The sequence below is a fragment of the Hemibagrus wyckioides genome, linkage group LG17, assembly GCF_019097595.1.
Source record: "Hemibagrus wyckioides isolate EC202008001 linkage group LG17, SWU_Hwy_1.0, whole genome shotgun sequence".
In the NCBI taxonomy this organism is placed as follows: Eukaryota; Metazoa; Chordata; class Actinopteri; order Siluriformes; family Bagridae; genus Hemibagrus; species Hemibagrus wyckioides.
Genome location: NC_080726.1, coordinates 4,328,205 through 4,353,204, shown reverse-complemented (window position 1 = coordinate 4,353,204; position 25,000 = coordinate 4,328,205). Strand labels below are relative to the sequence as shown.

At 36.6% G+C, this 25,000-nt stretch overlaps 4 protein-coding genes across 10 annotated transcripts in view; 3 read left to right on the top strand and 1 right to left on the bottom strand.

Annotated features, from left to right (window-relative positions):
* LOC131368444 (uncharacterized) overlaps positions 1–1,317 on the top strand; it is a 13,066-nt gene extending 11,749 nt beyond the window's left edge. Inside the window, exons 6-8 of one of the 3 annotated variants that reach the window (XR_009207041.1) lie at positions 1–18; positions 544–649; positions 729–753. The exon at positions 1–18 is cut by the window's left edge and continues 62 nt beyond it. Coding sequence is in view for 2 of the 3 variants with exons in the window: in XM_058414583.1 (XP_058270566.1) it covers positions 544–649; positions 729–1,066 (444 nt within the window). In the remaining variant the exon portion in view is untranslated. Of the gene's footprint in view, positions 19–543; positions 650–728 lie in introns of all 3 variants that reach the window. The other 2 variants (XM_058414585.1, XM_058414583.1) reach the window with 2 other exon arrangements.
* Positions 1,318–6,144: 4,827 nt separating this feature from the next.
* samsn1a (SAM domain, SH3 domain and nuclear localisation signals 1a) lies at positions 6,145–11,604 on the top strand. 2 transcript variants are annotated; one of them, XM_058414581.1, is made up of 8 exons: positions 6,145–6,351; positions 7,060–7,140; positions 7,338–7,463; positions 8,293–8,410; positions 8,504–8,655; positions 8,775–9,032; positions 9,782–9,932; positions 11,240–11,604. In XM_058414581.1, exons 1-8 carry the CDS (start codon positions 6,295–6,297, stop codon positions 11,365–11,367), a joined length of 1,071 nt encoding a protein of 356 aa, XP_058270564.1. In that variant the 5' UTR covers positions 6,145–6,294; the 3' UTR covers positions 11,368–11,604. The 2 variants fall into 2 exon arrangements, with proteins under 2 accessions (XP_058270564.1, XP_058270565.1); XM_058414582.1 differs by having other exon boundaries at positions 6,146–6,351; positions 7,341–7,463; positions 11,240–11,603.
* A 1,214-nt stretch (positions 11,605–12,818) lies between these two features.
* On the top strand, positions 12,819–19,784 carry hspa13 (heat shock protein 70 family, member 13). The gene is made up of 5 exons (XM_058413597.1): positions 12,819–12,948; positions 14,724–15,064; positions 15,501–15,714; positions 16,317–16,484; positions 17,148–19,784. The coding sequence occupies exons 1-5, from the start codon at positions 12,924–12,926 to the stop codon at positions 17,705–17,707; spliced, it is 1,308 nt and encodes a 435-aa protein (XP_058269580.1). The 5' UTR covers positions 12,819–12,923; the 3' UTR covers positions 17,708–19,784.
* Positions 19,785–19,810: 26 nt separating this feature from the next.
* Positions 19,811–25,000, bottom strand: part of gdpd5b (glycerophosphodiester phosphodiesterase domain containing 5b) — a 62,576-nt gene continuing 57,386 nt past the window's right edge. For all 4 annotated transcript variants that reach the window (XR_009206982.1, XR_009206983.1, XM_058413594.1 and 1 more), the window contains one exon: positions 19,811–21,530. Coding sequence is in view for 2 of the 4 variants with exons in the window: in XM_058413594.1 (XP_058269577.1) it covers positions 21,463–21,530 (68 nt within the window). In the remaining 2 variants the exon portion in view is untranslated. The remainder of the gene's footprint in view (positions 21,531–25,000) is intronic.

Sequence of the window (25,000 nt, the reverse complement as noted above, 5' to 3'; positions counted from 1 at the left end):
ATGTAGCAGCTCTGTGAGGTATTTCCGCTCAGACGTTCATCACGCTGTTAGGAGGCGGGAATGAATTTCTACTGCTGATGTGCTCATGATAACCAAATTATTTCATTATTTACATAATTATCTTTAATACATCATTTCTTTTTTTCAACAAACAAAAATCACAGAAGAACAAGCAACAGGTTATGTCATGAAAATTTTTTATCTGCGGCTTGAAAGAAAGAAAGAAAGAAAGAAAGAAAGAAAGACCAGACAAACAAAGGAATAAAGTAAGGAATTTCCTTCTTTTCTGTCTATTTTTTCCTTCTTTCTTGACAGACAGACAGACAGACAGACAGACAGACAGATAGATAGATAGATAGATAGATAGATAGATAGATAGATAGATAGATAGATAGATAGATAGATAGATAGAAAGACAAACAGAGGGAGGGAGGGAAAGAAAGAAAGAAAGAAAGAAAGAAAGAAAGAAAGAAAGAAAGAAAGAAAGAAAGAAAGAAAGAAAGAAAGAAAGAAAGAAAAGTTCTCTTATCTATGCCCTAACAGACAGGACTGTCTCAGACAGAGGTGGGAGACGCAGCAGGAATCATTAATAGGACCCAGAAATCTCTTCCTGACAGACCTGAGACCCGAACATCAGCCATGACGAACGGTATTCATGAATAAACACTGATTTCTAAAACTTAATATAATATATATTAAATTATTGATGCATTTTTATGTATTTTTAGCAGCTGGAGAAGGACATGCACCACTTTTCCTGGAGAATTCCAGCTTTTCCATGAGACACAGACAAATCCATGGGCACTGGAGTAACCCTGCAGATCATCTACAGGCCTGGACACCAGACCGACCCATCTGCCGTCGACCGCTCACCGTGTACCACATCCATCCGCAGGACTTCTCCATTACCAGCCTGACTGATGGTCAAAGCCGGAATAAAGCGTCCTCACCTCCGGGAATGGTGTGCTCCATCACCAGCATGGATTTACGTGATGTAAGTAGTAGTTTATTTACAAGAATAATTGTGTTCAAGGGCTTGGTTCCAAATAGTCTTTTAGGGAACTAGGATCATTTTATTAGGACATGATCCAGGAGAGACACTTCCAGCCAAGCCTGAAAACATCATTCCCAATCCAATCAACACATCCGCTTCCTGTTTCAAGCCAGGCGTCCTGTATTTAAACTCCATTCTCTAAAAGTGCTCAGAATGCAAAGTGAATAAAATAAAATATTCTGGAAAACAGCAGAGTGATGCTTCTACTTTCCTGGATTGAACACTCCACTCTGCTGATTGGAAAAAAGAAAAAAAACAAACAAATAAAGGAAGAAAGTAATTACAGGAAAGACAGAAAGAAAGAAAGAAAGAAAGAAAGAAAGAAAGAAAGAAAGAAAGAAAGAAAGAAAGAAAGAAGTATAATTACAATAAAATTAAATAATTACTAGCAAGAAAGAAAGAAAGAAAGAAAGAAAGAAAGAAAGAAAGAAAGAAAGAAAGAAAAATAATAACAGAAAATGAAGGAAAATAATTACAGAAAGAAAGAGAAAGAAAGAAAGAAAGAAAGAAAGAAAGAAAGAAAGAAAGAAAGAAAGAAAGAAAGAAAGAAAATGCAGGAAGTACCTTTGCAATGAAATTAAATAATTACAAGCAAGCAAGCAAGAAGAAAGAAAGAAAGAAAGAAAGAAAGATAGATAGATAGATAGATAGATAGATAGATAGATAGATAGATATATAGATAGATAGATAGATAGATAGAGAAAGGAAAAATAATTACAGTCAAGAAAGAAAGACAAAAAAGTAATTCTTGTTATTGTTATATTATTACCTCCTTATTCTCATTCCTAGCCTGTGTTTTTTTTTTTTTCAAAGACTAAAATTGGATTAAAAATGATAAATAAACATTATTTAGTTCCTATAAAATATTAACAGCACAACAGATCACTCCTAATGTTCTCTGGACCAACATGCTGGAGTTTTAAGGAAAAAATATTTAAAGAAAAAAAATTCAATTGTATTTTATTTATACAGTGCTTTTAACAAAAGGACATTGTCACAATACAGCTTTACAGAAATCCAGATATAACATTTGAAGTAGAAAATAAAATGATTTCTTACTGAAAAAAAAAGGAAAACAAGAGAACAATACAGGGCCTAAAATGGAGCCTTGTGGAACACCACAGTGTCATTTTTAGACTGTGACTAAGCCTTGCTAATTAAATATAACAGCTATTTACAAAAAAAAATACTTTATTATGTGTAGTAATGTCTCTCACATCTCTGAAAAAAATAAATAAATAAAATGCCTGGATTTTTTGAAAGTGCTTTACAGTACAGTTTCCTTGTTGTACAGATACAGTAAGCATTTTAAGGAAAAACCAAGACCACAGAAATAAAAATTGAACCGAGATAAAATAATATAGTAGAATTAACCACGATTTTTTATTTTTTTTTCTTAGCGTTTGTCCCGCACACTTGCAGGGTCCGCTGTTAGTAGCGGATCAATCGACCCGCGTGATTTGGCACAGGTTTTACGCCGGATGCCCTTCCTGTCACAACCCTCCCAGTAGAATTATAATTAACCACGATAAACCTACAGAAACCTAAAGAAAGAAACCTCTAAAATACCTGAAATAAAAATAAACATTTGTGGGTTAGTTTCTGTTTCCATATTTCCATGTGCCTTGCGTTCTCGTGCAGTAGAAAATGTCAGATTTCAGAAACCACGCAAAAGTATCCAGGAAATTCGAGCGTATTTTTAATCTGTTTGCACGCATATGTCACTTTACATTACACTTACACTTTATATTGATCTTGTTTACATGTTAACTTTAATATCTGCACTCACTGTATACACTGTTCTTTCGCACAGAGTCGGTCTACATGTTGTTTGTCTGCACTGTCTTGTCTCGTCATCCTGTGCACCTCTGTTTTATGTCTAGTTTAAAGATTGCGCCTTAAGTATAGTTTAGTTTAATCTCTATATTTAGCTCTATGTTTGTCTGCGTCACTGTACTTTGTCTGTGTTCTGTGTAGCACCTCTGGTCCAGGAGGAACGTTGTTTCACTTCACTGTGTACTGCATCAGCTATATGTGGTTGAAGTGACAATAAAGCTTCTTTGACTTTGACTTGACTTGAATTTTTTTCTGCTATAATTTATTCCACTTCAGAACTGATGGTATTAAGATATGGAAATATAATGGTGAGTGATGTAGAAGCTAGCAGTTTAAATGGTTAATGTTCTTATTCTAAAAAAATAAACCTACGTAGCATCCTGCTTTCTAATAATAATTCTTTGTGGCTAGAAAAAAAATCAGTGAGGGGAAAACCACCACCTACTGATCTGCTGTGCAGGTGGATAGCAATCACCCACAAGCTCCTGTAGATCAGCAAAATGACTAAGAAGGTGGTTAGAGTTAAACACATAAGTACATGATAAATAGATATTTATTTAGCAGACAGTACACTGATGTTCCATTACTGAATGGAAATGGACTTAAGGGACGTTTTCAATTAGTATAAGCAAATGAATGTTTGTTTTTTTTTACTGTCAGTCAAATGTAAAATAGGACAGGACTCGTTTTACAGTGTGTGACGTGTGTTTTTCCCTCGTTTGGAGAACCTTACACCGACTTTTAGTGGTTGAAGATCAAATTTGAGCTGCTTTGTAGATGAACAAGCATAGCAGAGAGCAGAAATGGGTTTAATATCAACATTTACTTTGAAGATACAAACATTTGTGTAGAAAAAAAATGAACATTTTTGCATTTTTCAAACATTTTTATGAATATATTGCTCTTAGTAGGCTAGAGGGAAACAGAAATACATATTATATACATATTACATATTATAAAACACTATAAATTCTTACAGCCCTTAGTGTCTACTTTCATATGAGCTTCATAGATAGATAGATAGATAGATAGATAGATAGATAGATAGATAGATAGATAGATAGATAGATAGATAGATAGATAGATATGCTAAAACTCAGTACAACTAACCTGAATAAAAACACTTATATTACTTCTATAAATATAGATATATATATAAATATATAGTCTTGATAGATACGTGTATCAAGACATTAACAGCAGCTCCTTGAAGTCCTTCATAAATCAGACTTGTTTGTCCAGCACATCCCACAAATCCTCATTTAGACTGAGATTCAGGTAACCATTCAGGAACAATTTTTTGCAGTGTATCAAACCACATTATCCTGCTGAAAGAGGCCACTGTAATAGTATTAGGGAATATCATTGCCATGAAGGGATTTCATGATTTTTCAGGGATATTTAGTTGGTAGAAATGTTTAGGTAGGAGATACGTGTCAAAGTAACATCCATATGAATGCCAGGATCCAAGATTTCCAGCAGAACATTACACTGAACCACTGTACTCAGTGTTACTCAATGATTTGAAGAAGAACTGAGGGCAAGAGCCTTTATTATTGCCACAAATATATTACAGCACAGTGGAATACTTTTCTTCACATATCCCAGCTGAGGAAGTTGGGGTCAGAGCGCAAGGGAAGCTATGATACAGCGTCCCTGGAGCAGGGAGGGTTAAGGGCCTTGCTCAGTTGCACAACAGTGGAGCTTGGTCATGTGGCATACATAAAGGATGTTAGTCTACTGTAAAGGAAATTAAATACCATATCAAAGTCCAACACACAAAAATCCCTGTTCATGTCTACCTCAGTATCAGTTCCTGAATCAGTTCCTGCCTCTGCGTTATTATTAGCGTGAACACACCACGTGCCAGCTGGAGGTTTGCTCCTATATAACCTTCACAAATGGAGAAGAAATGAACTTATGCTCTTTGTTTCTTTCTTGATGTGCTCAAAAAACAAAACAAAACACGGATTATAACCTGATACTCCTGGACTATGGGCTTTGGGAAGTCTGATGTCTGAATGTCTATGGATTGCTTAAATTATTATAGGTTTTTTTGTAATGATCCTTAATTCAATCCAAACAGGGAGAAATATCAGGCCAATAATTGAGACATGTTGGTAAGGATTGTGAATCACAGTACTCACCAGTTTGGAGAATAATCTGGATTCCTCTCTTTAATGTAAAAAAAGAAAAACACCAAAAATTCGTTGCATGAACCATAAGGATCAGATTACATTGACAGGAAAGGCTGGAAAGATTAGACGACAGAAGATATTTCTGAAAAAAAAAAAATTATGTGTATATATATATATATATATATATATATATATATATATATAAAATCCCTGCACTCAGCCGATTTGAAAATAGAATAAAAATCCTGGAAATAGGTCAAGCCAGTAATGATGAGTTTTGCAGAAATAAGGCACAAAGAATATGAATTATTTAAGAGACGTGTGTGCAGGCTCATCAAAAATGTCTTTGCAGGGTTAGAGAAACGAATCAGCTCGCTTCTGTGCATTTTGTTGAATATTGGATTAATAACCTGATATCCAAACATTACAATTGCAAACGAGCAGCGATTGTAGGGGTCCAGGCACCGCTTTAGGATCGACTTACGCTGACATCTTTAAAGACTGCAACACAAAATGTCCGGTTTTCATGTATGATATGTGTCAGAGAAGACCATTTAAAGACATGTTTAACTTTATTTAATATGATTCAGTGAGAAACAGATTACAGTTTCAAGTTAATGACACACACGCACACACACACACACAGATAATAAACCAATATTGTACTAAATCTCTGAATAGTTCTGAACTCGGTTGGGAAATATGAGAAGTACACTTTCAGTAAAATGACGTCTCTGTTTCTGTGTTCCTGTATGCTTATGTATACTGATACTTCCTCTTATAAAGAGACCAGATTTTGCAACTTGGGCAAAAGCTACTTTTTCTTCTCTATACTTTCACTTCCTGAATAAATCCAACTGATCTTTGCATATAAACGTATATCCCAGTAAGAATAATCCCTCTGGATTGGATAGAATTCATTCCAATCACAGCATTAATTTTGTGAAAGGTTTTTTTTTGTTTTTTTTTGCCATCATGCGTGTGCTTATTTGCTTCATGTAAGTTCCTTGAAATGACTGGGAAGTGGTTATCAAGCAGACCACAAATGCAGACTCAAGCATTAATTTTTTTCCCCCTCTAAAACTGCTTCGATAACAGACAGAACACATGTTGTGACACATCCTGTGTGTGATCTGAGGAAGTCAGAAAGCAAGACTCATCTGAGGAACCACTGCAGTTAGCACTTTAGATTGAAAGGTCAAGCACGCAGGCTAGGATTAATAAAATAATACAACTGTAAGATAATATTAAGAAAATAATAAGGCCATGCTTCAAAGGGCAGCATCAAATGTTTCGGATAAACCTAAAAACCTCAAACCAAAGGTAAGGTTTAATCGATATTTGCATTATGAAAAGAAAATTGTTAAGTATGCAGTATTAAATTATCTAATGTAGATAAATGTTAAATGAATGTGTCTGTTGTATTTGGGTCAGAAACATTAATACGACACTCCTTCTGTCCTGAGCCATGGTCAGAGGATTTAAATAAGATTTCATTGATTATGTGAATTGATTATGATTTTAGAAACTCCAATAAATGTGCTTTCATGATCAGAGACTTTATGTGCTTCTTATTGACTTCAAAACCTGACACTAAAACCTTAGTTTTCAATGTTGTTACAAAACCATTACAGCAAAAAGCGATCACAGGGGTCCAAGCACTGCTTTGCCGATGTGGTCAATTGAAAGAATGTAAAATATCTGATTTATATACTTAAAAAAACATATTGGATGTGTCTTCAATTCTAGACTTACTAAAGCGAACATTCCAGTTTGAGAAATCTGTGTGAATTGACTTGTAGTAGATGGTGAATTCTTTTCATATGGAATAATATCAGCAAGGAGCGATTTTAGGGGTCCAATGGTTTTTGTCAATATGAGCAATTCTTTAATGACTTCAAAGCAGCTGGTGTTTATTCATTTCAGAAATTTGTATTTGCATAGTGTGTGTGTGTGTGTGTGTGTGTGTGTGTGTGTGTGTGTGTGTGCGTGGTTTAATGTTTAACCTAAATCTTTTCCCCCCTCGTACAGAGATCCACCAGTTTCGGAAAGTTTGACGGCCTCAGGCATCCAAACTCACCAGCCAAGCTTGAGGAAGATGGAACAGCTCTGGTAGAGATATTTTCTATTTGCACTTTAAAAAATATCTTTTTGTGGGGGGGATGCTAAATTTAGGGCACTACAAACTGCTACTCTATGCTGTGAATGATTAAGTGGGATGTTGCTCAGAGCTCTGAGCTTACTCAGCACTTGGCAGCAGACGCGGCCTGTATATAGACGTCAATATTCATTATGCCTTGTGTTTGGAGCAGGCTGAGGGTGAGTCAGGAGTGGAGAAGAAAGACAAGCAGAACACTTTGGGAAGAAAGATGAAGGCCATCGCAATGACTATGAAGCTAGGCAAGAAGCACATGAAGTCCTGCTCTGAGGATACGGTGAGTCACAGGGAAGCACACATGAGCTTGCAACACTGATAATATAAGCAAGCTTCCTTATGATGTCAGAGGACGTGTTTAACTTCCCTGGTTCTTACAAACCTATAGTTTTACTCAGAAAACTGTCTCCTGTAATTATGAGGCAAAACTGATTACCGGCTAAAATGTCCTCCTGCTGTGCTGAAGAAATGTTTTTCTTTTGTTTACAAGATTGTAATGGACGTGATCATTTATTAGTACGAAACACGTCATGATATGGAAATAACAGATGGAAATTTCACGCGCAAGGCACCACAACACCCACCCCTCCTTTGAAAGATGTCTATTGGTTGGTGTAATTGCGCAATATATTCCAATTAATCTGAATTTAAATTCAAGCGCTCTGTTTTTAAGAGTAAACTGAGTTGTGTTACGTTTACGTGTGATGATAATGTATTGTAATCTATGATCGATTCTATTTTATTATGCAAGTGCAAAGAAAAAGAGGAATGTTACAAAACCACTTCTGCTGAAACTTTCACTGGTATCTGTGAACATTGTAAAGTTTCAGGATACATTAATAGCTGATTAATTGGTAGTTAATATTAATTTAATGGAATTAATCAAAGCTATTTAATGGATCACCTTGTGAAAATAACATTGTTATATTTTATATAAATAGATGGCCCTGGCTTCTTTCTTGACTATTATACTGTGATTTTTAATTCATTAATTAAATTTTATTTTATTTTATTTTATTTTATTTTATTTTATTTTATTTTATTTTATTTTATTTTATTTTATTTTATTTTTGCTGTTCCACCTTTAACTGTTTTGAATCATTTCGCAGTGTGATGACACAGACAGAGGAACAGAAGGAGGTACAGAGAGCAGCTCTCATTTAAAGAAAGCTACAAACCACTCGAGTAACTCGTTAGAAAGTCTCTCCAGTGGACAGAGCTCTTCCAGTAAGCACTCACACATCCTCCTCTGAAAAAATAAATATAACACACTGTGTAAAATCATGAGGGCTGACCTGTCATTCTTCCTCACTCTCTCAGATGCCATGACCAGCAGCTTGGACACGTCCAGTAACCGAAACAGCCTGAGGTTGGAGGAGGACATGTCCTACACAGGGCCGTTTTGTGGACGAGCCCGAGTACACACAGCCTTCTTCCCCAGTCCTTACGACACGGACTCACTCAATCTCAAGGTCAGCCCGCCATCTGCTTTATGTACTTTGGCATCGTCATGCGTCTGACTCTGTAACTTGGCATCAGAAGGAAATGTTTGCATATTCGTATATAACAAACTTGTTTACCTTTCTGACAGGTCGGCGATATCATCAATATCATAAGCAAACCTCCGATGGGGATATGGACGGGCATGCTGAACAATAAAGTAGGGAATTTCAAGTTTATCTACGTGGATATGCTGCTGGAGAAAGAAAAAGATAAAGGAGAAGATGAGGAGGAGAAAAAGAATGAAGAGAAAGAGAAGGAGGAGGCACTTAAGGTCAGGCCTCAGCGACTGTCCAAAAAACCTCGACCCAAAACGCTGCTGGAGTTACTAGAGAGGCTGAATTTAGAGGTAAACATCCTGACACATGACGCTACTTTAATACATAGAATTTGTAAATGAATCTAAAATACAAACTAGAATAGATTACTGTATAAATGTGAATCAGTTTAGTAAAACTCACAGCTGTGTAAAGAATTGTTTATTCTAGAAACTCATTTATTCTAATCTAATTTATTATTAGAATTGTTATTGTTTAAATAAAAATTAATGCAAATAAAAATGTCGAAAAAAACATATATGAATCAAAGCTACTGTTATAGAAAATTAATCAACACAATCTGACCAATAAGAATCCTGCATTCGATTTCTGAGCTGTGGTATTGATGATGATGATGATGATAATAATAAGAATAATAATAATGTAAATATTATTTTAAAAATTAAACCCTTTTCATTAATGCTAGCTATGATTTTGTTCAAATTTGAATTTAAAATTGGGATTTTGCATATAAAACAATATTTGTTATGATTTTGTTCAATTCTGAATTTAAACTTTTACATAACATTTTAAAATTTTAATTTTTAATAGGAATTTTTAATATGACATTATTTCAATATAAGTGATGATTTTTGCTCAAATTCAAAATAGAATTTTGAATAATAATTTAACATTTTAATTAGAAATTGAAATTTTAATTCTGAATTTTATTTATTTATTTATTTATTTATTTTAAAATCACACACTATTTGCCAATGCAGGCACTCAGTGAAGGATTGAGAAGGTTGAATTTTGACATGCACGTGTCTAACTTTCCCAGGAATACATCTCGACTTTGCTCCTGAACGGCTACCAGTCTGTGGATGACCTGAAGGACTTGAAAGAGAAGCATCTGACTGAGCTGAACATCACTGATCCTGAGCACAGACGCAAACTACTCGATGCCTCACAGGACATTTATATCATGAGCCGTGAGTATCAAAACCTTCTTCTTCTTCTTCTTCTTCTTCAGAAAGGCCTCTGAGTTAGAATTTTCCTCCAGCCCGAATCCAACTGAGCTCATTGATCAGACTAATCAGATCGACATGTTGGATGTAGGTTTGGATTCTGTACAAAAGGTTTATATTCAGGATTCAGAACAGGAGAACTGGATTAATCTGTGTTCAGATCTGATCATGGATTTAGTTTCTTTTCATTTAAATCCCCCTAAAATCTTACAGATAATTATTTACAGCCATTTTTGTATGGTTGTGTTATATATCTAATATAAAACTAATATATGCACCGATCAGCCATAACATTATGACCGCTGAGAGGTGAAGTGAATAAGACTGATGATCTCCTCATCATGGCACCTGTTAGTGGGTGGGATATATTAGGCAGCAAGTCAACATTTTGTCCTCAAAGTTGATGTTAGAAGCAGGAAAAATGGACAAGTGTAAGGATTTGAGTGAGTTTGACGAAGAGTTTCAGGGATCTATTGGAGTCCATGCCAGGGCTGTTTTGTCAGCAAAAGGGGGACCGACACAATCTTAGGCAGGTCATAATGTTATGCTTGATTGGTTTAAATACAGCATATAATTGTGTCTGCACCTGTAAATACATTACGGATCATATTATAGTAATGTTAATAGTCATAAATATTCATTACATATGTAAAAAAGAGAACATTTAGACACTAATACAGGCGTCAGGTCTGAAATCAGGGTTTTGTAGCTCCGAGGTCGTGCGTATCATCCAACAGATTACTAGAGTACTAAATAATAGTGAAAATACAGAGCCGTTAGCTGTTACTTCATATAATCACGTGTCATTTAACCCTTTTTACCACTACACTGGTGTTTCATTACACAGTGCAATGACAATGGACTTACGGGATGTTTTCAATCAGTATATAGAAATGAATGATGTTCTGGCTGTGAGTCAGATATAAAATGAGTCAGGACCGCTGCTTCTTCATTTACATGCTGAGAGCAGCCATGGTGATTTGCTGTCACTTGCTGAACTCAGGGTTGTGGAAACCGTCCCAAGTTGTTGCTGTTGTTGTTGATGTTAATGTGTTCAGAGCGTTAATGTACAGAATATTACAGACAGATGTCCTGTGGCTAGCTCTGAGCTGCAAAACACACACACACAACACACTTTAATAACCAGTGAGAAATCCAATCATTTCATTAACATTAACTCCGTTCGGGTCAGAAACCCGGTTTGCTTCACTGTGATGTAGTTAAGCAGCAGTAGTAGATTCTCACACTCTAACCACAATCTGCTAACACAGGGGACGAGCTGAACGAGAAGACGTGTGAGGAAGACGACGAGGAGGCCAGCGACTGTCCTCGAGACTCAGGCTGTTTCATCCCAAAGGAGTGTGCAGACACAAGCAGAGAGGACGGCGATATACACTAACATCTCTCTTCTCTGAATTGAGCTGTGATGCTTTATGACCACTCATCAAATCAAATATTTGCATTACGTGTGTCTTTGGGATGTCTGTAGATTACTGTGTTGACATATCTGCTGATTTATGTATTTATACATGAAATTTCTTTACTCTTTTCTGTTGTTCTGTGTGTTAATATAAACATTACTGTATAAACTGTATATATGGATATATTCTTGCATTTTTAATGCATTAAGAGTTAATAAATTATTAGTTTGACATTAAATTTGTCTTAATCTTACATTTTCAACCAATAATCTGATCATTGTTGGAGTGGGTTTTCCATTTTGACACTGGCTATCTTCTCACTTCTAATACCAGTTTCTCACTTCTAATACTAAAGTATTATTAGAAATGTTTATATTTGCTCGATTTCTAATAAATTGGACAAAAATATTAAATCGTAATTGCTGTAAACAAGTGAAATCCAGTCAGGTAATCTTACGCAAATCCATGTTAAGAGCAGTTTGTTGTTTTGAGCGCCCCCTGCTGTCTGAAATACAAACAGCAGCTGCACCGAAACACTTAAGTTGCCTTTTAAGGCAAAGGGGTGGAGCTATGCGATTCATGTTGGGGCGGGGTTAACTCAACTTTTGTGAGTTTTTTTCGAAAATTACCTTTAAAACGATATTATTACTAAAAGGTAAAAGGTTTAGGCATTATAACGATACTTTTAATGATAGATAAAAAAAATACATACATGAATAAATTAATAAATAAACACTGTCAAAGCATTTTAGTATTTTGTTACTAGAATGTTATTTGTGTTTATATTCAGTAATATTCGGTCACTTTAATAATCAAATAGAAATAGTGGCAACTTCATAGCCAGTTTTAGTGCATAAAAAGATTTTTTGAGGAAAAAAAATTAAGATTAAATCAAAGTGAAAAATTCAACACATACATAGTATCCCAGGTGTTTTATTATTGCTTATATATTTATTTCATTTGATAAATGTTAAAATGTCTGAGATTTTTGTATAAACTAATCTTAATATAGTCATACCTGAAGCTTACACTTTGTTTAGCCTAAACACCACGCAGAATATGATTTTATCGGTACGTAACATCTTCGGCGGCTAATCTTGACCTTTCCAATATGGCGACAGACTTGACGTATCTATTCGGCGTGGATAATGAGGCAGACAAACAGTATTACATATGAATTACTTTTATACGTGTAAATGCTATTAATTTATTTAGAAACGCATTTTATTTATTTATTTTTATTTAAATAATTTCATTCGTTACATGGTATGTGAAACAATAGTGCGTACAAGGCGGAACCTCCATCATGTTCCGTAAAGAGGCCCACGCACAGCATTTTGGGATATGTAGTTTTAAAACCATTTCATTCGCTTTGTATGTGAGGGAGAAAAGACTACATTTCCCATAAACACGAAGTTCTCCCGTTAGGTGGACGTGTACATGCGTGTAGTAAAAAATGTTCGTCTCCCGGCTTGGTTTCAGTTACCGAACGTCATTGTAGCTAGCGTTATTTATTAAAACATCGGGAGCAGAAATGGCAGGAGAAATGTCTATAATCGGTGAGTCATTTTTCGGGCTAGCTGTTTGGTCCGATTATTTAGCAATAAGTAGTGGAAAAGAGATAGTTTATTCACATAGATTAATGATTGTTGCTCGTTTCCGGGTCTCGAGCGACTAAGCCAATGCAGTTGTCTAGGTAACGGTAATAATGAACGTAATTAACTGTATATATTTTTTGTAACTTATGGTATATTACATGTAACATCCACGTAAGATGATCTCGGTTAGCCAGCTAAGTTTCATAGCTAGCCGGATAACGTCATCTTCAACACTGACAACTGCTTTATAATGTTTATAATAATCACCAAGATTCATGACAAATTATTAAATAAATTATATATATATTAGAAAAACGTGTTAATAATGAGGATATTTGTGGGTTTAAAGGAAAGATTTAGGAACATATGGTACAGTCTGTGATGCAGGTTCTCACAAAAGCTAAATTCAGTATTTCTGAGCTTTTTGTTATAAATGTCCGGTAATATTATGGACATAAGTATGATAGTATATCTTTAAAAATAAAAAGAAAAGAGTCTGATTTGAAATTTTTAACATTTTTCATGGCTCATCCTGTACTAGTTTTGTGTTCGTCCAATAAAATGATACTCAGAACGTTTCTGGCCCACCCCTGGGGACGGGGCTTGTTCTAAAAACCGTAAACACAATTATGAGTTCATTCCACATTTTACTAATCATAACTATACACCAATCAGGGGTAACATTATGACCACCTGCCTAATATTGTGTTGGTCCCCCTTTTGCTGCCAAAACACGACAAACTGCGATGCACTGTGTGTTCTGACCCCTTTCTATCAGAACCAACATTAACTTCTTCAGCAATTTGAGCAACAGTAGCTAGTCTGTTGGATCGGATCACACGGGTCAGCCTTCACTCCCCACGTGCATCAGCCTTGACCGCCCATGACCCTGTCACTGGTTCACCACTGTTCCTTCCTTGGAGCACTTTTGATAGATACTGACCACGGCAGACCGGGAACACCCCGCAAGAGCTGCAGTTTTGGAGATGCTCTGATCCAGCGGTCTAGCCATCACAATTTGTCCCTTCGGTCAAACTCGCTCCTGCTTCTAACATCAACTTTGAGGACAAAATGTTGACTTGCTGCCTAATATATCCCACCCACTAACAGGTGCCATGATGAGGAGATCATCAGTCTTATTAATTTCACCTGGCAGTGGTCATAATGTTATGCCTGATCGGTGTATATTGCATATAAAAGACATAATGCACATTATATAATGTGTAGTGTTAAATAGTGTGTATGAAGTGTACTGTAGTGTATACAAAGTGTAATGTAGTGTATATGGAGTGTAATGTAGTGTCTACAGTGTAATGTAGTGTATATGGAGTGTAATGTAGTGTCTACAGTGTAATGTAGTGTATATGGAGTGTAATGTAGTGTATATGGAGTGTAATGTAGTGTATACAGTGTAATGTAGTGTATATGGAGTGTAATGTAGTGTATACAGTGTAATGTAGTGTATATGGAGTGTAATGTAGTGTATACAGTGTAATGTAGTGTATATGGAGTGTAATGTAGTGTATACAGTGTAATGTAGTGTATATGGAGTGTAATGTAGTGTATATGGAGTGTAATGTAGTGTATATGGAGTGTAATGTAGTGTATACAGTGTAATGTAGTGTATATGGAGTGTAATGTAGTGTATATGGAGTGTAATGTAGTGTATACAGTGTAATGTAGTGTATATGGAGTGTAATGTAGTGTATACATACATACATATTTTTTTTGTACAGGTTCTGTGATCCTGGCGTTATTCCTAGCTGGATATCTAGGCCAGCAGTATCTTCCTCCTCCTAAACCCAGAGTCATCGGGCTCGATCTCGGGACGACGTTTTGCTCTGTAGGAGTCTTCCAGCCAGGGACGGGAGACGTGGAGGTGATTGGAGACGAGAAGGGTAGAAAAAGCATCCCTAGCGTGGTGTCCTTCACAGAGACGGGAGTATACGCCGGACACGAAGGCCAGGAGCTGGCTGATGTCAACCCACAGAATACGGTTTACGATGCCAAGCGATTTATTGGGAAGATTTTTGATCAGAAGATGTTGGAGCAGGAGAGCTCTCGCTACCCCTTCAAGGTAAAAAAAAAAAAAAGATGCACCTTTATTCTAATTTTTGTTCTTCCTCTTTTCAGTAATTTAGGGTATGAAGGAGTTCTGAAAAATCAGCACAATTACCGCAGGGTATGATGTATGCAACATAAAGCATAGTGCGCAAAAGTATTCACACCCTTAGCAGAAAAGCAAAGAAAATAAATACTTGTCATTTAATTTATGAGGTTGTGGTTTATTTGGTTTTTAACAATATAAATAAGAAGAAAAGTTAAAGTTATGTACAGGATGTGATAAAGGTTACACATCTTTTTGTAACCGTTAATGCGGAGAAACCTTCTTTTTGTAGGTGTTTGTTTAACATTTATGGAAAGAGTCTCCAATGTCAGCGATGTTCCATGCCATTACACTTGATATGAATGTTGTGCATAAAAGTGGTCTGACATCGTTATTGCTCTTCCAGGTCGTGCTGAATAACGGCAGTGCCGAGTTCCTGCTCCACACCAACAGCACCTTCACCGTGACGCCCGAGTTCATCGGCTCTCGGCTACTGTTAAAGATGAAGAAAATGGCCGAGCAGCACCTCGGGGTTCCTATCGACAAAGCGGTGATATCAGTGCCCGCAGAGTTCGACGAGAGACAGAGGAACTACACCATCAGAGCTGCCGAATTAGCAGGTCAGGCCCTTAACACAGCTCGCTTATTCTACACTCTCTTCATGCAGCAGTTCATTTCTCCATCGCAGCTGTAGGTTAGTGGTTAAGGAACACGATCAGGACTTCCTGCAGATGTCAAGAGCATTTATGAACATAACATTATCAACCAAGCAAGACAGCGTGCTTAAAATTAGAGCAGAAATCTGGTTTAGGAAAATTTTAGTTTTTAGATTAAAAATAGCTTGGTTAAATGAAACACTTTTTACCTTGTGAAGAAGTACAGATGCATTATTATGCAAATTGGAAAGTCTCACAAATGCCTAAGCTCCGCCTCCTTTTGCTTTGAAATCATTATCATGTGGCCTTCATTTGCATATCGGGACTCGAGATTTTGTGCTTCAGTAACAACAGCTGTGTATTTCATTCTTTATTTCACTTTCATAAACCACTTTCAGTGTTAGTTTAGATTATCTGAGTATTACATTAGATTACATGAGGATTAATATTAGATTAGATTATAAGTCGTTACCATAGAAACAATAAGGTGTTGATATAAACCTGTGATTTGCAGCTGCACAGAAACCAATCAGAAACTACAATGAACACAAATGTTTGTTCCTCAGGACTGGACATCTTGAGGGTCATTAATGAACCCACGGCAGCGGCGATGGCATACGGGCTTCATAAAGTGGACGTGTTTAACGTGCTGGTGGTGGATCTAGGAGGAGGAACACTGGATGTGTCTCTGCTCAATAAGCAGGGTGGGATGTTCCTCACCAGGGCCATGGCAGGTCAGAACACACACACACACACACACACACACACACACAAATATAGTCTCATAGACTAAAGGTTGCTCTTTAACAATTTTAAGAAGTTAATAAAACAAATTCTCAGAAAACGTAAAAGCTTTACCTCTGACACTAGAGACTCCTTCCTCCTTACATTAAGAAAACCTGTAAGGCTGATGTGATATGATACATGATGTTACATTGCAATGTTTAACACAGATTTTATCACCAGACCCGACAACATCCATGCAACATGAGTAAGAGCTCCAAACAAACCTTGGAGTATCTCATGTCTCCGAAATTCACCGAATGAAACAAGAGTTGAGCAGATCGAGGAATGCATTAAGAAAGAGAGGAAAAAAGAACCCACATTTGGTCGACATTTAAGGCGAACCTCTATTAATCGGCTCATTATCGTATAATCGTTGGTGAATAACTATGATTTTAAATCGCATACTTCTTTAAGTAGTAGTGGGGGGTGTACAAACTTTTGCACTCTGCTCTATATTAGTAAAAATGAATTCTAAGGTGTATTTGGTTTTGATGCTTTGATTGTATTATTAAGCTGAAAGGTAGTAAACGTGCAAATCTGGGTCAGACAGCTACTTTCTCTGACGTCTGAGAACCCTTTAACCGTCTAACTCTCGGATCTCGTCCCAACAGGAAATAATAAGTTAGGAGGCCAGGACTTCAGCCAGCGGCTCTTCCAGCACGTCAGCGAGCGAGTGCTTCAGCAGTACGGAGTCGCCCTGACGTTAAAGGAGGACATCCAGCGTCTCCGTCAGGCCGTAGAAGAAGCCAAACTCAGCCTGACCGTGAACTCCACCGTCTCCCTTAAAGTCCCCCTCCATCTCCGGACCTCAGGAGCGCAGGAGGAGCGCGTCACCTTCCAGCAGGAGCTCAGCCGCCAGCTCTTCGAGGAACTCAACGCAGATCTCTTCCAGAAGATCCTGGCCCCCATCGAGACGGTCCTGGCGGAAGGACGTCTGGAGAAAGACGAGGTGGACGAGGTGGTTCTGGTGGGCGGGTCCACGAGGATCCCTCGTGTCCGTCAGATCATCAGCGAGTACTTTGGGAAGGAAGTGAACACGCGCGTGGACCCGGACCTGGCCGTAGTGACGGGCGTGGCTCTGCAGGCGGGCATCATGGGAGGATCATGGCCTCTGCAGGTCAGCGCCATCGAGATTCCCAACAGACACCTGCGCAAGACCAACTTCAGCTGAGAAGCAGCAGGTGGAACATCAGGTGGAGGAACTCAAGATGCAGCCACGAGTCATGAATAATTTCCCTTTCGTGTGGAAAGTCTTTATTTGGACGTTTAGTGTTTCGTACGTTTTGCCCAACGTTTTTTTTTTTAACTCCTGATTTACTCTTGAACTAAAACGTAACAAACTTCACGTAAGAGTTTCATCTGCAGTCTTTCAGCCACACAGATTTGTGTGGGTTTTTAGAGAGAACAGCTTATATTTTTAGATAAAGCAGTGTGGGTGGACCATGTGAGAGCCTTCTTGCTGAAAGCTTCGGAGAAGGTGATCTTCATCTAATAGGTTCCAGGACCAAGCTGTAAGGTTTCTACAGAAACTCTGAGCTCACTAGGAGACCATGTACATGTTGGTTGGGCAATACAGAAAGTGTAAAAAAACTGGAATTAATGACATTTAATTGCTTATTTTAGTTAATTGGAGTAGAAAAAGTACACACCAGTTTTGTTCTTTTGATTCGAACGCTGCAGTCACACAGATCCATCAGGAGAGCACTTCCTGCTGTACGTTTCAGTAACAGTGATGAGATGATGGACCGCACGCAGATGTCCAGCTCTACTGTCTACTAAAGTCTAAAGTTCAGTCGAAACCTTGATGGATGTTCAAAAGACGGCCAGACAGGTGCCAAAACTAATTCACATGTGAAGGAAGGAAGGAAGATGGAGGAGAAAGTACACAGTCAGAGCAGACCAGTCATTCATCAGCTATTTATTTTTTTATTTATAGCCTCGCAATACAGTTAATGACTACTTTCATTTAAGCCACTGGGTTTACAGACTTTCTTTCTTTCCTTTTTTTTTTTTTTTATTTGGTTAATTTTTTTAATTTATTTATTTTTTTTTATTTTATTTTGTCTTCTTTTTTTTTTTAAAAGAAAATTGCTGCTCTTATTTGTGCATCATGAGCTGGTCATGGTTCATCTTACCTTTTTAATGAGTATTTTTTTTTTTTTATCTTTTTTAATTTTTATTATTTAATTTAATTTTTTATTTTTTAAGGCATTGGGGAAACTGAAGCTGATCTGTTTTGCTAACCAAAAAAAAAAAATTGTGAAAAGTGATATTTCTGAAAGACCTTCTAATCTAACAGTGTGTGTGTTCATGCTCTCAGACTCGACTAACACACACACACACGCACTTAATTCAGTCAGGTGTGTAAGGAACAATTCTACACTGTGTCACATTCGGTACTGTCCTTTACATATTTAATATATATTTTTGTCATTTTTTTTGTAGCATGTCTTACATGTCAAGCTTGGAAGGAAAATGTTGCACTTTAAAATACAGAAGCAAGTGCTTCAAAAAATATCATGTCGCTTCTGTTAAAGTCTGGAATAAAAAAACGTAACTCTGTGTTAATACATATTTTTATACGAAACTGGAATAGGAAACGGTTATTTTTTGGGGGCCAAATTTAGTAATAAATCTTGTTTTATTTTAGGAATTTGTGAATAAAACAAGCCAATTATTATTAGTAGTAGTAGTTTATTTTATTTATTATTATTATTTTTTAACATACTGCGACTTTGATGCTTTAAAGTTATGTCTTAAAGTCTAGACACATGGTAAAGAAAAATAATATAAAAGTGATATATTTTTACACACTGATAATTTCATATGCTTTAGGTGAAGATTTATCACGCGTGATCCTAATATACTGTATCATATGATTTTTTTTAATGTATTTATTTATTTTTATTGGCTTCTTTTATTCTGCAATTCTGAAAAAAATAAGTTTATCTTTAACTAATTTTTAAATAATTTAGCTCTGAGTGACCGACCAAAAAAAAAAAAAAAAAAAAGAGACAATTTTTTTTTTTTATTTAAAAATAGATGAGTAAAATATAATGCACTTAAAAATAAGTTTAGGTTATAAATGTGGCGAAAAAATAATTTAGACGCGTTTTCTACACAGAAAATAGCTTACATAACTATTCTGTTTAGCAATTCTGAATATTTTATTTACAGAAATTAAACTAAATATTGGTACTGATGCATAAAACTGTTGGTCAAAAAAGAAATCCACCGTCCACCCAAACAAAACACGACATCTCGACAAATCGAAAAATTTTCCAAATATTGTATTTATTTATTCCTTGAGACATGTACAAAATAAAAACAAAGTAATACGATTTGTTCGTGCGAGCGTGAACTTTTTCGTTTCACCAGTGCCATAACTTATAGTCTTCATAGTGAATAAAATACAATAAGCCCATGATGATGAAGATGACGATGATGATGATGTGACACAATCACTGTACAGTATATAAATATCAACACTTGTTCTGAGTCCAGGCCGGTAAATATGTTTCCAGTAGTGCTGCACATAGCGCTGAGATGCGTTTTCAGTGTAGAACGGTGTTACAGGAGAAATCCACCCTGAAACACATGCAGGATTTTTCTACTTCAGTGTTTATGAAGTTTTTCAGTGATTCTGGTTGGATGCTAAGTAACTAAGGATGCTAAGAAACATTAGGGCTAATGATCAGGTTTTGAAACAGAACTTCACGTCATTCACCGTTTCTTCATAGATTCATGAGAGCAGAAGCTGTGATGCAAACATTCTACTCAAAGTCCCACACTGCAATGCAGCAGGTCAGTCCCAGCACAGCTAGTTAGTGACCTATAAGATGAAATCTGTTTGACGAGGTGAGAAGGATTAAAGCGCCGCTGCATCGCTTTCAGACCTTGAAGTTCTTTATAAATGTGTTAATCGTTTGATGAAGTAATTTTAAAGGAAGAAAAAAAAGGAAGGAATGATATTGGATGGTTACAGTAGATTAAAAGAGAAAAGTAAGGGAGAAAGGAATGCAGGAAGAAAGGAAGGAATGAAGGAGTGCAGGGAGGGAGGGAGGAAGGATGGAAGGAAGGAATAAAAGCAGGAAGGAATGCAGGAGGGAATGTAGGAAGGAAGGCAGATGAGCAGACAGGAATGCAGAAAGGAAGGAAGGAATGGCTGCATCGCTTTCTCCAAATTGAAATGAAGGTGCAGTTTATTCAGGGTGGATTTTTCCTTTAAAGCTTCGTACTCGCTCTTACGGCTTCCTGCTTTCCACAGAGTATAAACAAACCTTCCGAAACTCGAGTGTGTCGATGTAAAAATGCTGAACGACTGAAAGGCATAAAATACGAATAGTAAAAATCGTTCTTGAAAATGATCGATGGATGCATATGAAAAAGAGTCACAAAGAGTAAAGAGAAATACAGGCACTCTGTAAACACACAGGAAGTCGCTTGGGCCCTTCGACAAGGCAGGAGAGTGTCCCAGAGTAAATCCTAACATACGTACACACACACACACACACGCACTCTTTCTCTCTCTCTCACACACACACACACTCACTCACTCTCTCTCTCACACACACACACACACAGGTCAGTTTAGAAATATTCTTCACACCCTGCTCAAGGTTTCTCGTCTCCAAAATGAAGGGCGTGGCCTATTACAGCTGTGTTTACAGTCAAATTAAAATAAAATGGCAGACATTCCAGTCATCATGAGCACTGTACAAAAAAACAACTATACAGAATATACATCACGTTCCTTTAGCGATAGAGCGACGTTCCAGAGCTCACGGACACTGAACAGGGAAAACTGTGGGAAAGCGCTAGGGGGAAATAGGCGATGTTATAATAAAGAAAGGAATAAAGCGTTTCAGGCAGAACATCCACGGAGGAAATCGTCCTTTTTTCGCCCAGTCAGTGTGGAGCACTGAGTCAGTGGACGTCCTGATTGGTATAGCAGTCGAACCCATTTTCCTCACAGCTGATGCCGTCGCTGACCTCTGCTCACACACACACACACACACACACACACACATTGAGATACTTTATTATCATGTATACAATAAAAGTAAATGTATTGCCTTGATTATTTAAACATATGTTGATCAGGCATAACATTATGACCACCTGCCTAATATTGTGTTGGTCCCCCTTTTCCTGCCGAAACAGCCCTGACCCGTCCTGCACTGTGTATTCTGACCCCTTTCTATCAGAAACAGCATTAACTTCTTCAGCAGTTTGAGCAACAGTAGCTCGTCTGTTGGATCGGATCACACGGCCATGACCCTGTCGCCGGTTCACCATAGTTCCTTCCTTGGAGCACTTTTGATAGATACTGACCACTGCAGACCGGGAACACCCCACAAGAGCTGCAGTTTTGGAGATGCTCTGATCCAGTGGTCTAGCCATCACAATTTGTCCCTTCATCAAACTCGCTCAAATCCTTACACTTGTCCATTTTTCCTGCTTCTAACATCAACTTTGAGGACAAAATGTTCACTTGCTGCCTAATATATCCCACCCACTAACAGGTGCCATGATGAGGAGATCACCTGTCAGTGGTCATAATGTTATGCCTGATCGGTGTATATTGCACATAAAAGGCATAATGCACATTATATAATGTGTAGTGTTAAATAGTGTGTATGAAGTGTACTGTAGTGTATATGGAGTGTAATGTAGTGTATACAGTGTAAAGTAGTGTATATGGAGTGTAATGTAGTGTATATGGAGTGTAATGTAGTGTATATGGAGTGTAATGTAGTGTATATGGAGTGTAATGTAGTGTATACAGTGTAAAGTAGTGTATATGGAGTGTAATGTAGTGTATATGGAGTGTAATGTAGTGTATACAGTGTAAAGTAGTGTATATGGAGTGTAATGTAGTGTATATGGAGTGTAATGTAGTGTATATGGAGTTTAATGTAGTGTATACAGTGTAATGTAGTGTATATGGAGTTTAATGTAGTGTATACAGTGTAATGTAGTGTATATGGAGTGTAATGTAGTGTATATGGAGTGTAATGTAGTGTATACAGTGTAAAGTAGTGTATATGGAGTGTAATGTAGTGTATATGGAGTGTAATGTAGTGTATACAGTGTAAAGTAGTGTATATGGAGTGTAATGTAGTGTATATGGAGTGTAATGTAGTGTATACAGTGTAATGTAGTGTATATGGAGTGTAATGTAGTGTATACAGTGTAAAGTAGTGTATATGGAGTGTAATGTAGTGTATATGGAGTGTAATGTAGTGTATACAGTGTAATGTAGTGTATATGGAGTGTAATGTAGTGTATATGGAGTGTAATGTAGTGTATACAGTGTAATGTAGTGTATATGGAGTGTAATGTAGTGTATATGGAGTGTAATGTAGTGTATACAGTGTAAAGTAGTGTATATGGAGTGTAATGTAGTGTATATGGAGTGTAATGTAGTGTATACAGTGTAAAGTAGTGTATATGGAGTGTAATGTAGTGTATATGGAGTGTAATGTAGTGTATACAGTGTAAAGTAGTGTATATGGAGTGTAATGTAGTGTATATGGAGTGTAATGTAGTGTATATGGAGTGTAATGTAGTGTATACAGTGTAATGTAGTGTATATGGAGTGTAATGTAGTGTATACAGTGTAAAGTAGTGTATATGGAGTGTAATGTAGTGTATATGGAGTGTAATGTAGTGTATACAGTGTAAAGTAGTGTATATGGAGTGTAATGTAGTGTATATGGAGTGTAATGTAGTGTATACAGTGTAAAGTAGTGTATATGGAGTGTAATGTAGTGTATATGGAGTGTAATGTAGTGTATACAGTGTAATGTAGTGTATATGGAGTGTAATGTAGTGTATACAGTGTAAAGTAGTGTATATGGAGTGTAATGTAGTGTATATGGAGTGTAATGTAGTGTATACAGTGTAATGTAGTGTATATGGAGTGTAATGTAGTGTATATGGAGTGTAATGTAGTGTATACAGTGTAATGTAGTGTATATGGAGTGTAATGTAGTGTATATGGAGTGTAATGTAGTGTATACAGTGTAAAGTAGTGTATATGGAGTGTAATGTAGTGTATATGGAGTGTAATGTAGTGTATACAGTGTAAAGTAGTGTATATGGAGTGTAATGTAGTGTATATGGAGTGTAATGTAGTGTATACAGTGTAAAGTAGTGTATATGGAGTGTAATGTAGTGTATATGGAGTGTAATGTAGTGTATATGGAGTGTAATGTAGTGTATACAGTGTAATGTAGTGTATATGGAGTGTAATGTAGTGTATACAGTGTAAAGTAGTGTATATGGAGTGTAATGTAGTGTATATGGAGTGTAATGTAGTGTATACAGTGTAAAGTAGTGTATATGGAGTGTAATGTAGTGTATATGGAGTGTAATGTAGTGTATACAGTGTAAAGTAGTGTATATGGAGTGTAATGTAGTGTATATGGAGTGTAATGTAGTGTATACAGTGTAAAGTAGTGTATATGGAGTGTAATGTAGTGTATATGGAGTGTAATGTAGTGTATACAGTGTAATGTAGTGTATATGGAGTGTAATGTAGTGTATATGGAGTGTAATGTAGTGTATACAGTGTAATGTAGTGTATATGGAGTGTAATGTAGTGTATATGGAGTGTAATGTAGTGTATACAGTGTAAAGTAGTGTATATGGAGTGTAATGTAGTGTATATGGAGTGTAATGTAGTGTATACAGTGTAAAGTAGTGTATATGGAGTGTAATGTAGTGTATATGGAGTGTAATGTAGTGTATATGGAGTGTAATGTAGTGTATACAGTGTAATGTAGTGTATATGGAGTGTAATGTAGTGTATACAGTGTAAAGTAGTGTATATGGAGTGTAATGTAGTGTATATGGAGTGTAATGTAGTGTATACAGTGTAAAGTAGTGTATATGGAGTGTAATGTAGTGTATATGGAGTGTAATGTAGTGTATACAGTGTAAAGTAGTGTATATGGAGTGTAATGTAGTGTATATGGAGTGTAATGTAGTGTATATGGAGTGTAATGTAGTGTATACAGTGTAATGTAGTGTATATGGAGTGTAATGTAGTGTATACAGTGTAAAGTAGTGTATATGGAGTGTAATGTAGTGTATATGGAGTGTAATGTAGTGTATACAGTGTAAAGTAGTGTATATGGAGTGTAATGTAGTGTATATGGAGTGTAATGTAGTGTATACAGTGTAAAGTAGTGTATATGGAGTGTAATGTAGTGTATATGGAGTGTAATGTAGTGTATACAGTGTAATGTAGTGTATATGGAGTGTAATGTAGTGTATACAGTGTAAAGTAGTGTATATGGAGTGTAATGTAGTGTATATGGAGTGTAATGTAGTGTATACAGTGTAATGTAGTGTATATGGAGTGTAATGTAGTGTATATGGAGTGTAATGTAGTGTATACAGTGTAATGTAGTGTATATGGAGTGTAATGTAGTGTATATGGAGTGTAATGTAGTGT

Excerpts from the sequence above, each read along its gene's own strand:
- samsn1a (XM_058414581.1), top strand. The coding sequence starts at position 6,295 with ATGCTTCAAAGGGCAGCATCAAATGTTTCGGATAAACCTAAAAACCTC. Across the intron at positions 7,141-7,337 it reads AGGAAGATGGAACAGCTCTG|CAGGCTGAGGGTGAGTCAGG; the intron begins GTAGAGATATTT and ends TTGTGTTTGGAG. Across the intron at positions 8,411-8,503 it reads CAGTGGACAGAGCTCTTCCA|ATGCCATGACCAGCAGCTTG; the intron begins GTAAGCACTCAC and ends TCACTCTCTCAG.
- hspa13 (XM_058413597.1), top strand. The coding sequence starts at position 12,924 with ATGGCAGGAGAAATGTCTATAATCG. Across the intron at positions 12,949-14,723 it reads AGGAGAAATGTCTATAATCG|GTTCTGTGATCCTGGCGTTA; the intron begins GTGAGTCATTTT and ends TTTTTTGTACAG. Across the intron at positions 16,485-17,147 it reads CCTCACCAGGGCCATGGCAG|GAAATAATAAGTTAGGAGGC; the intron begins GTCAGAACACAC and ends TCGTCCCAACAG.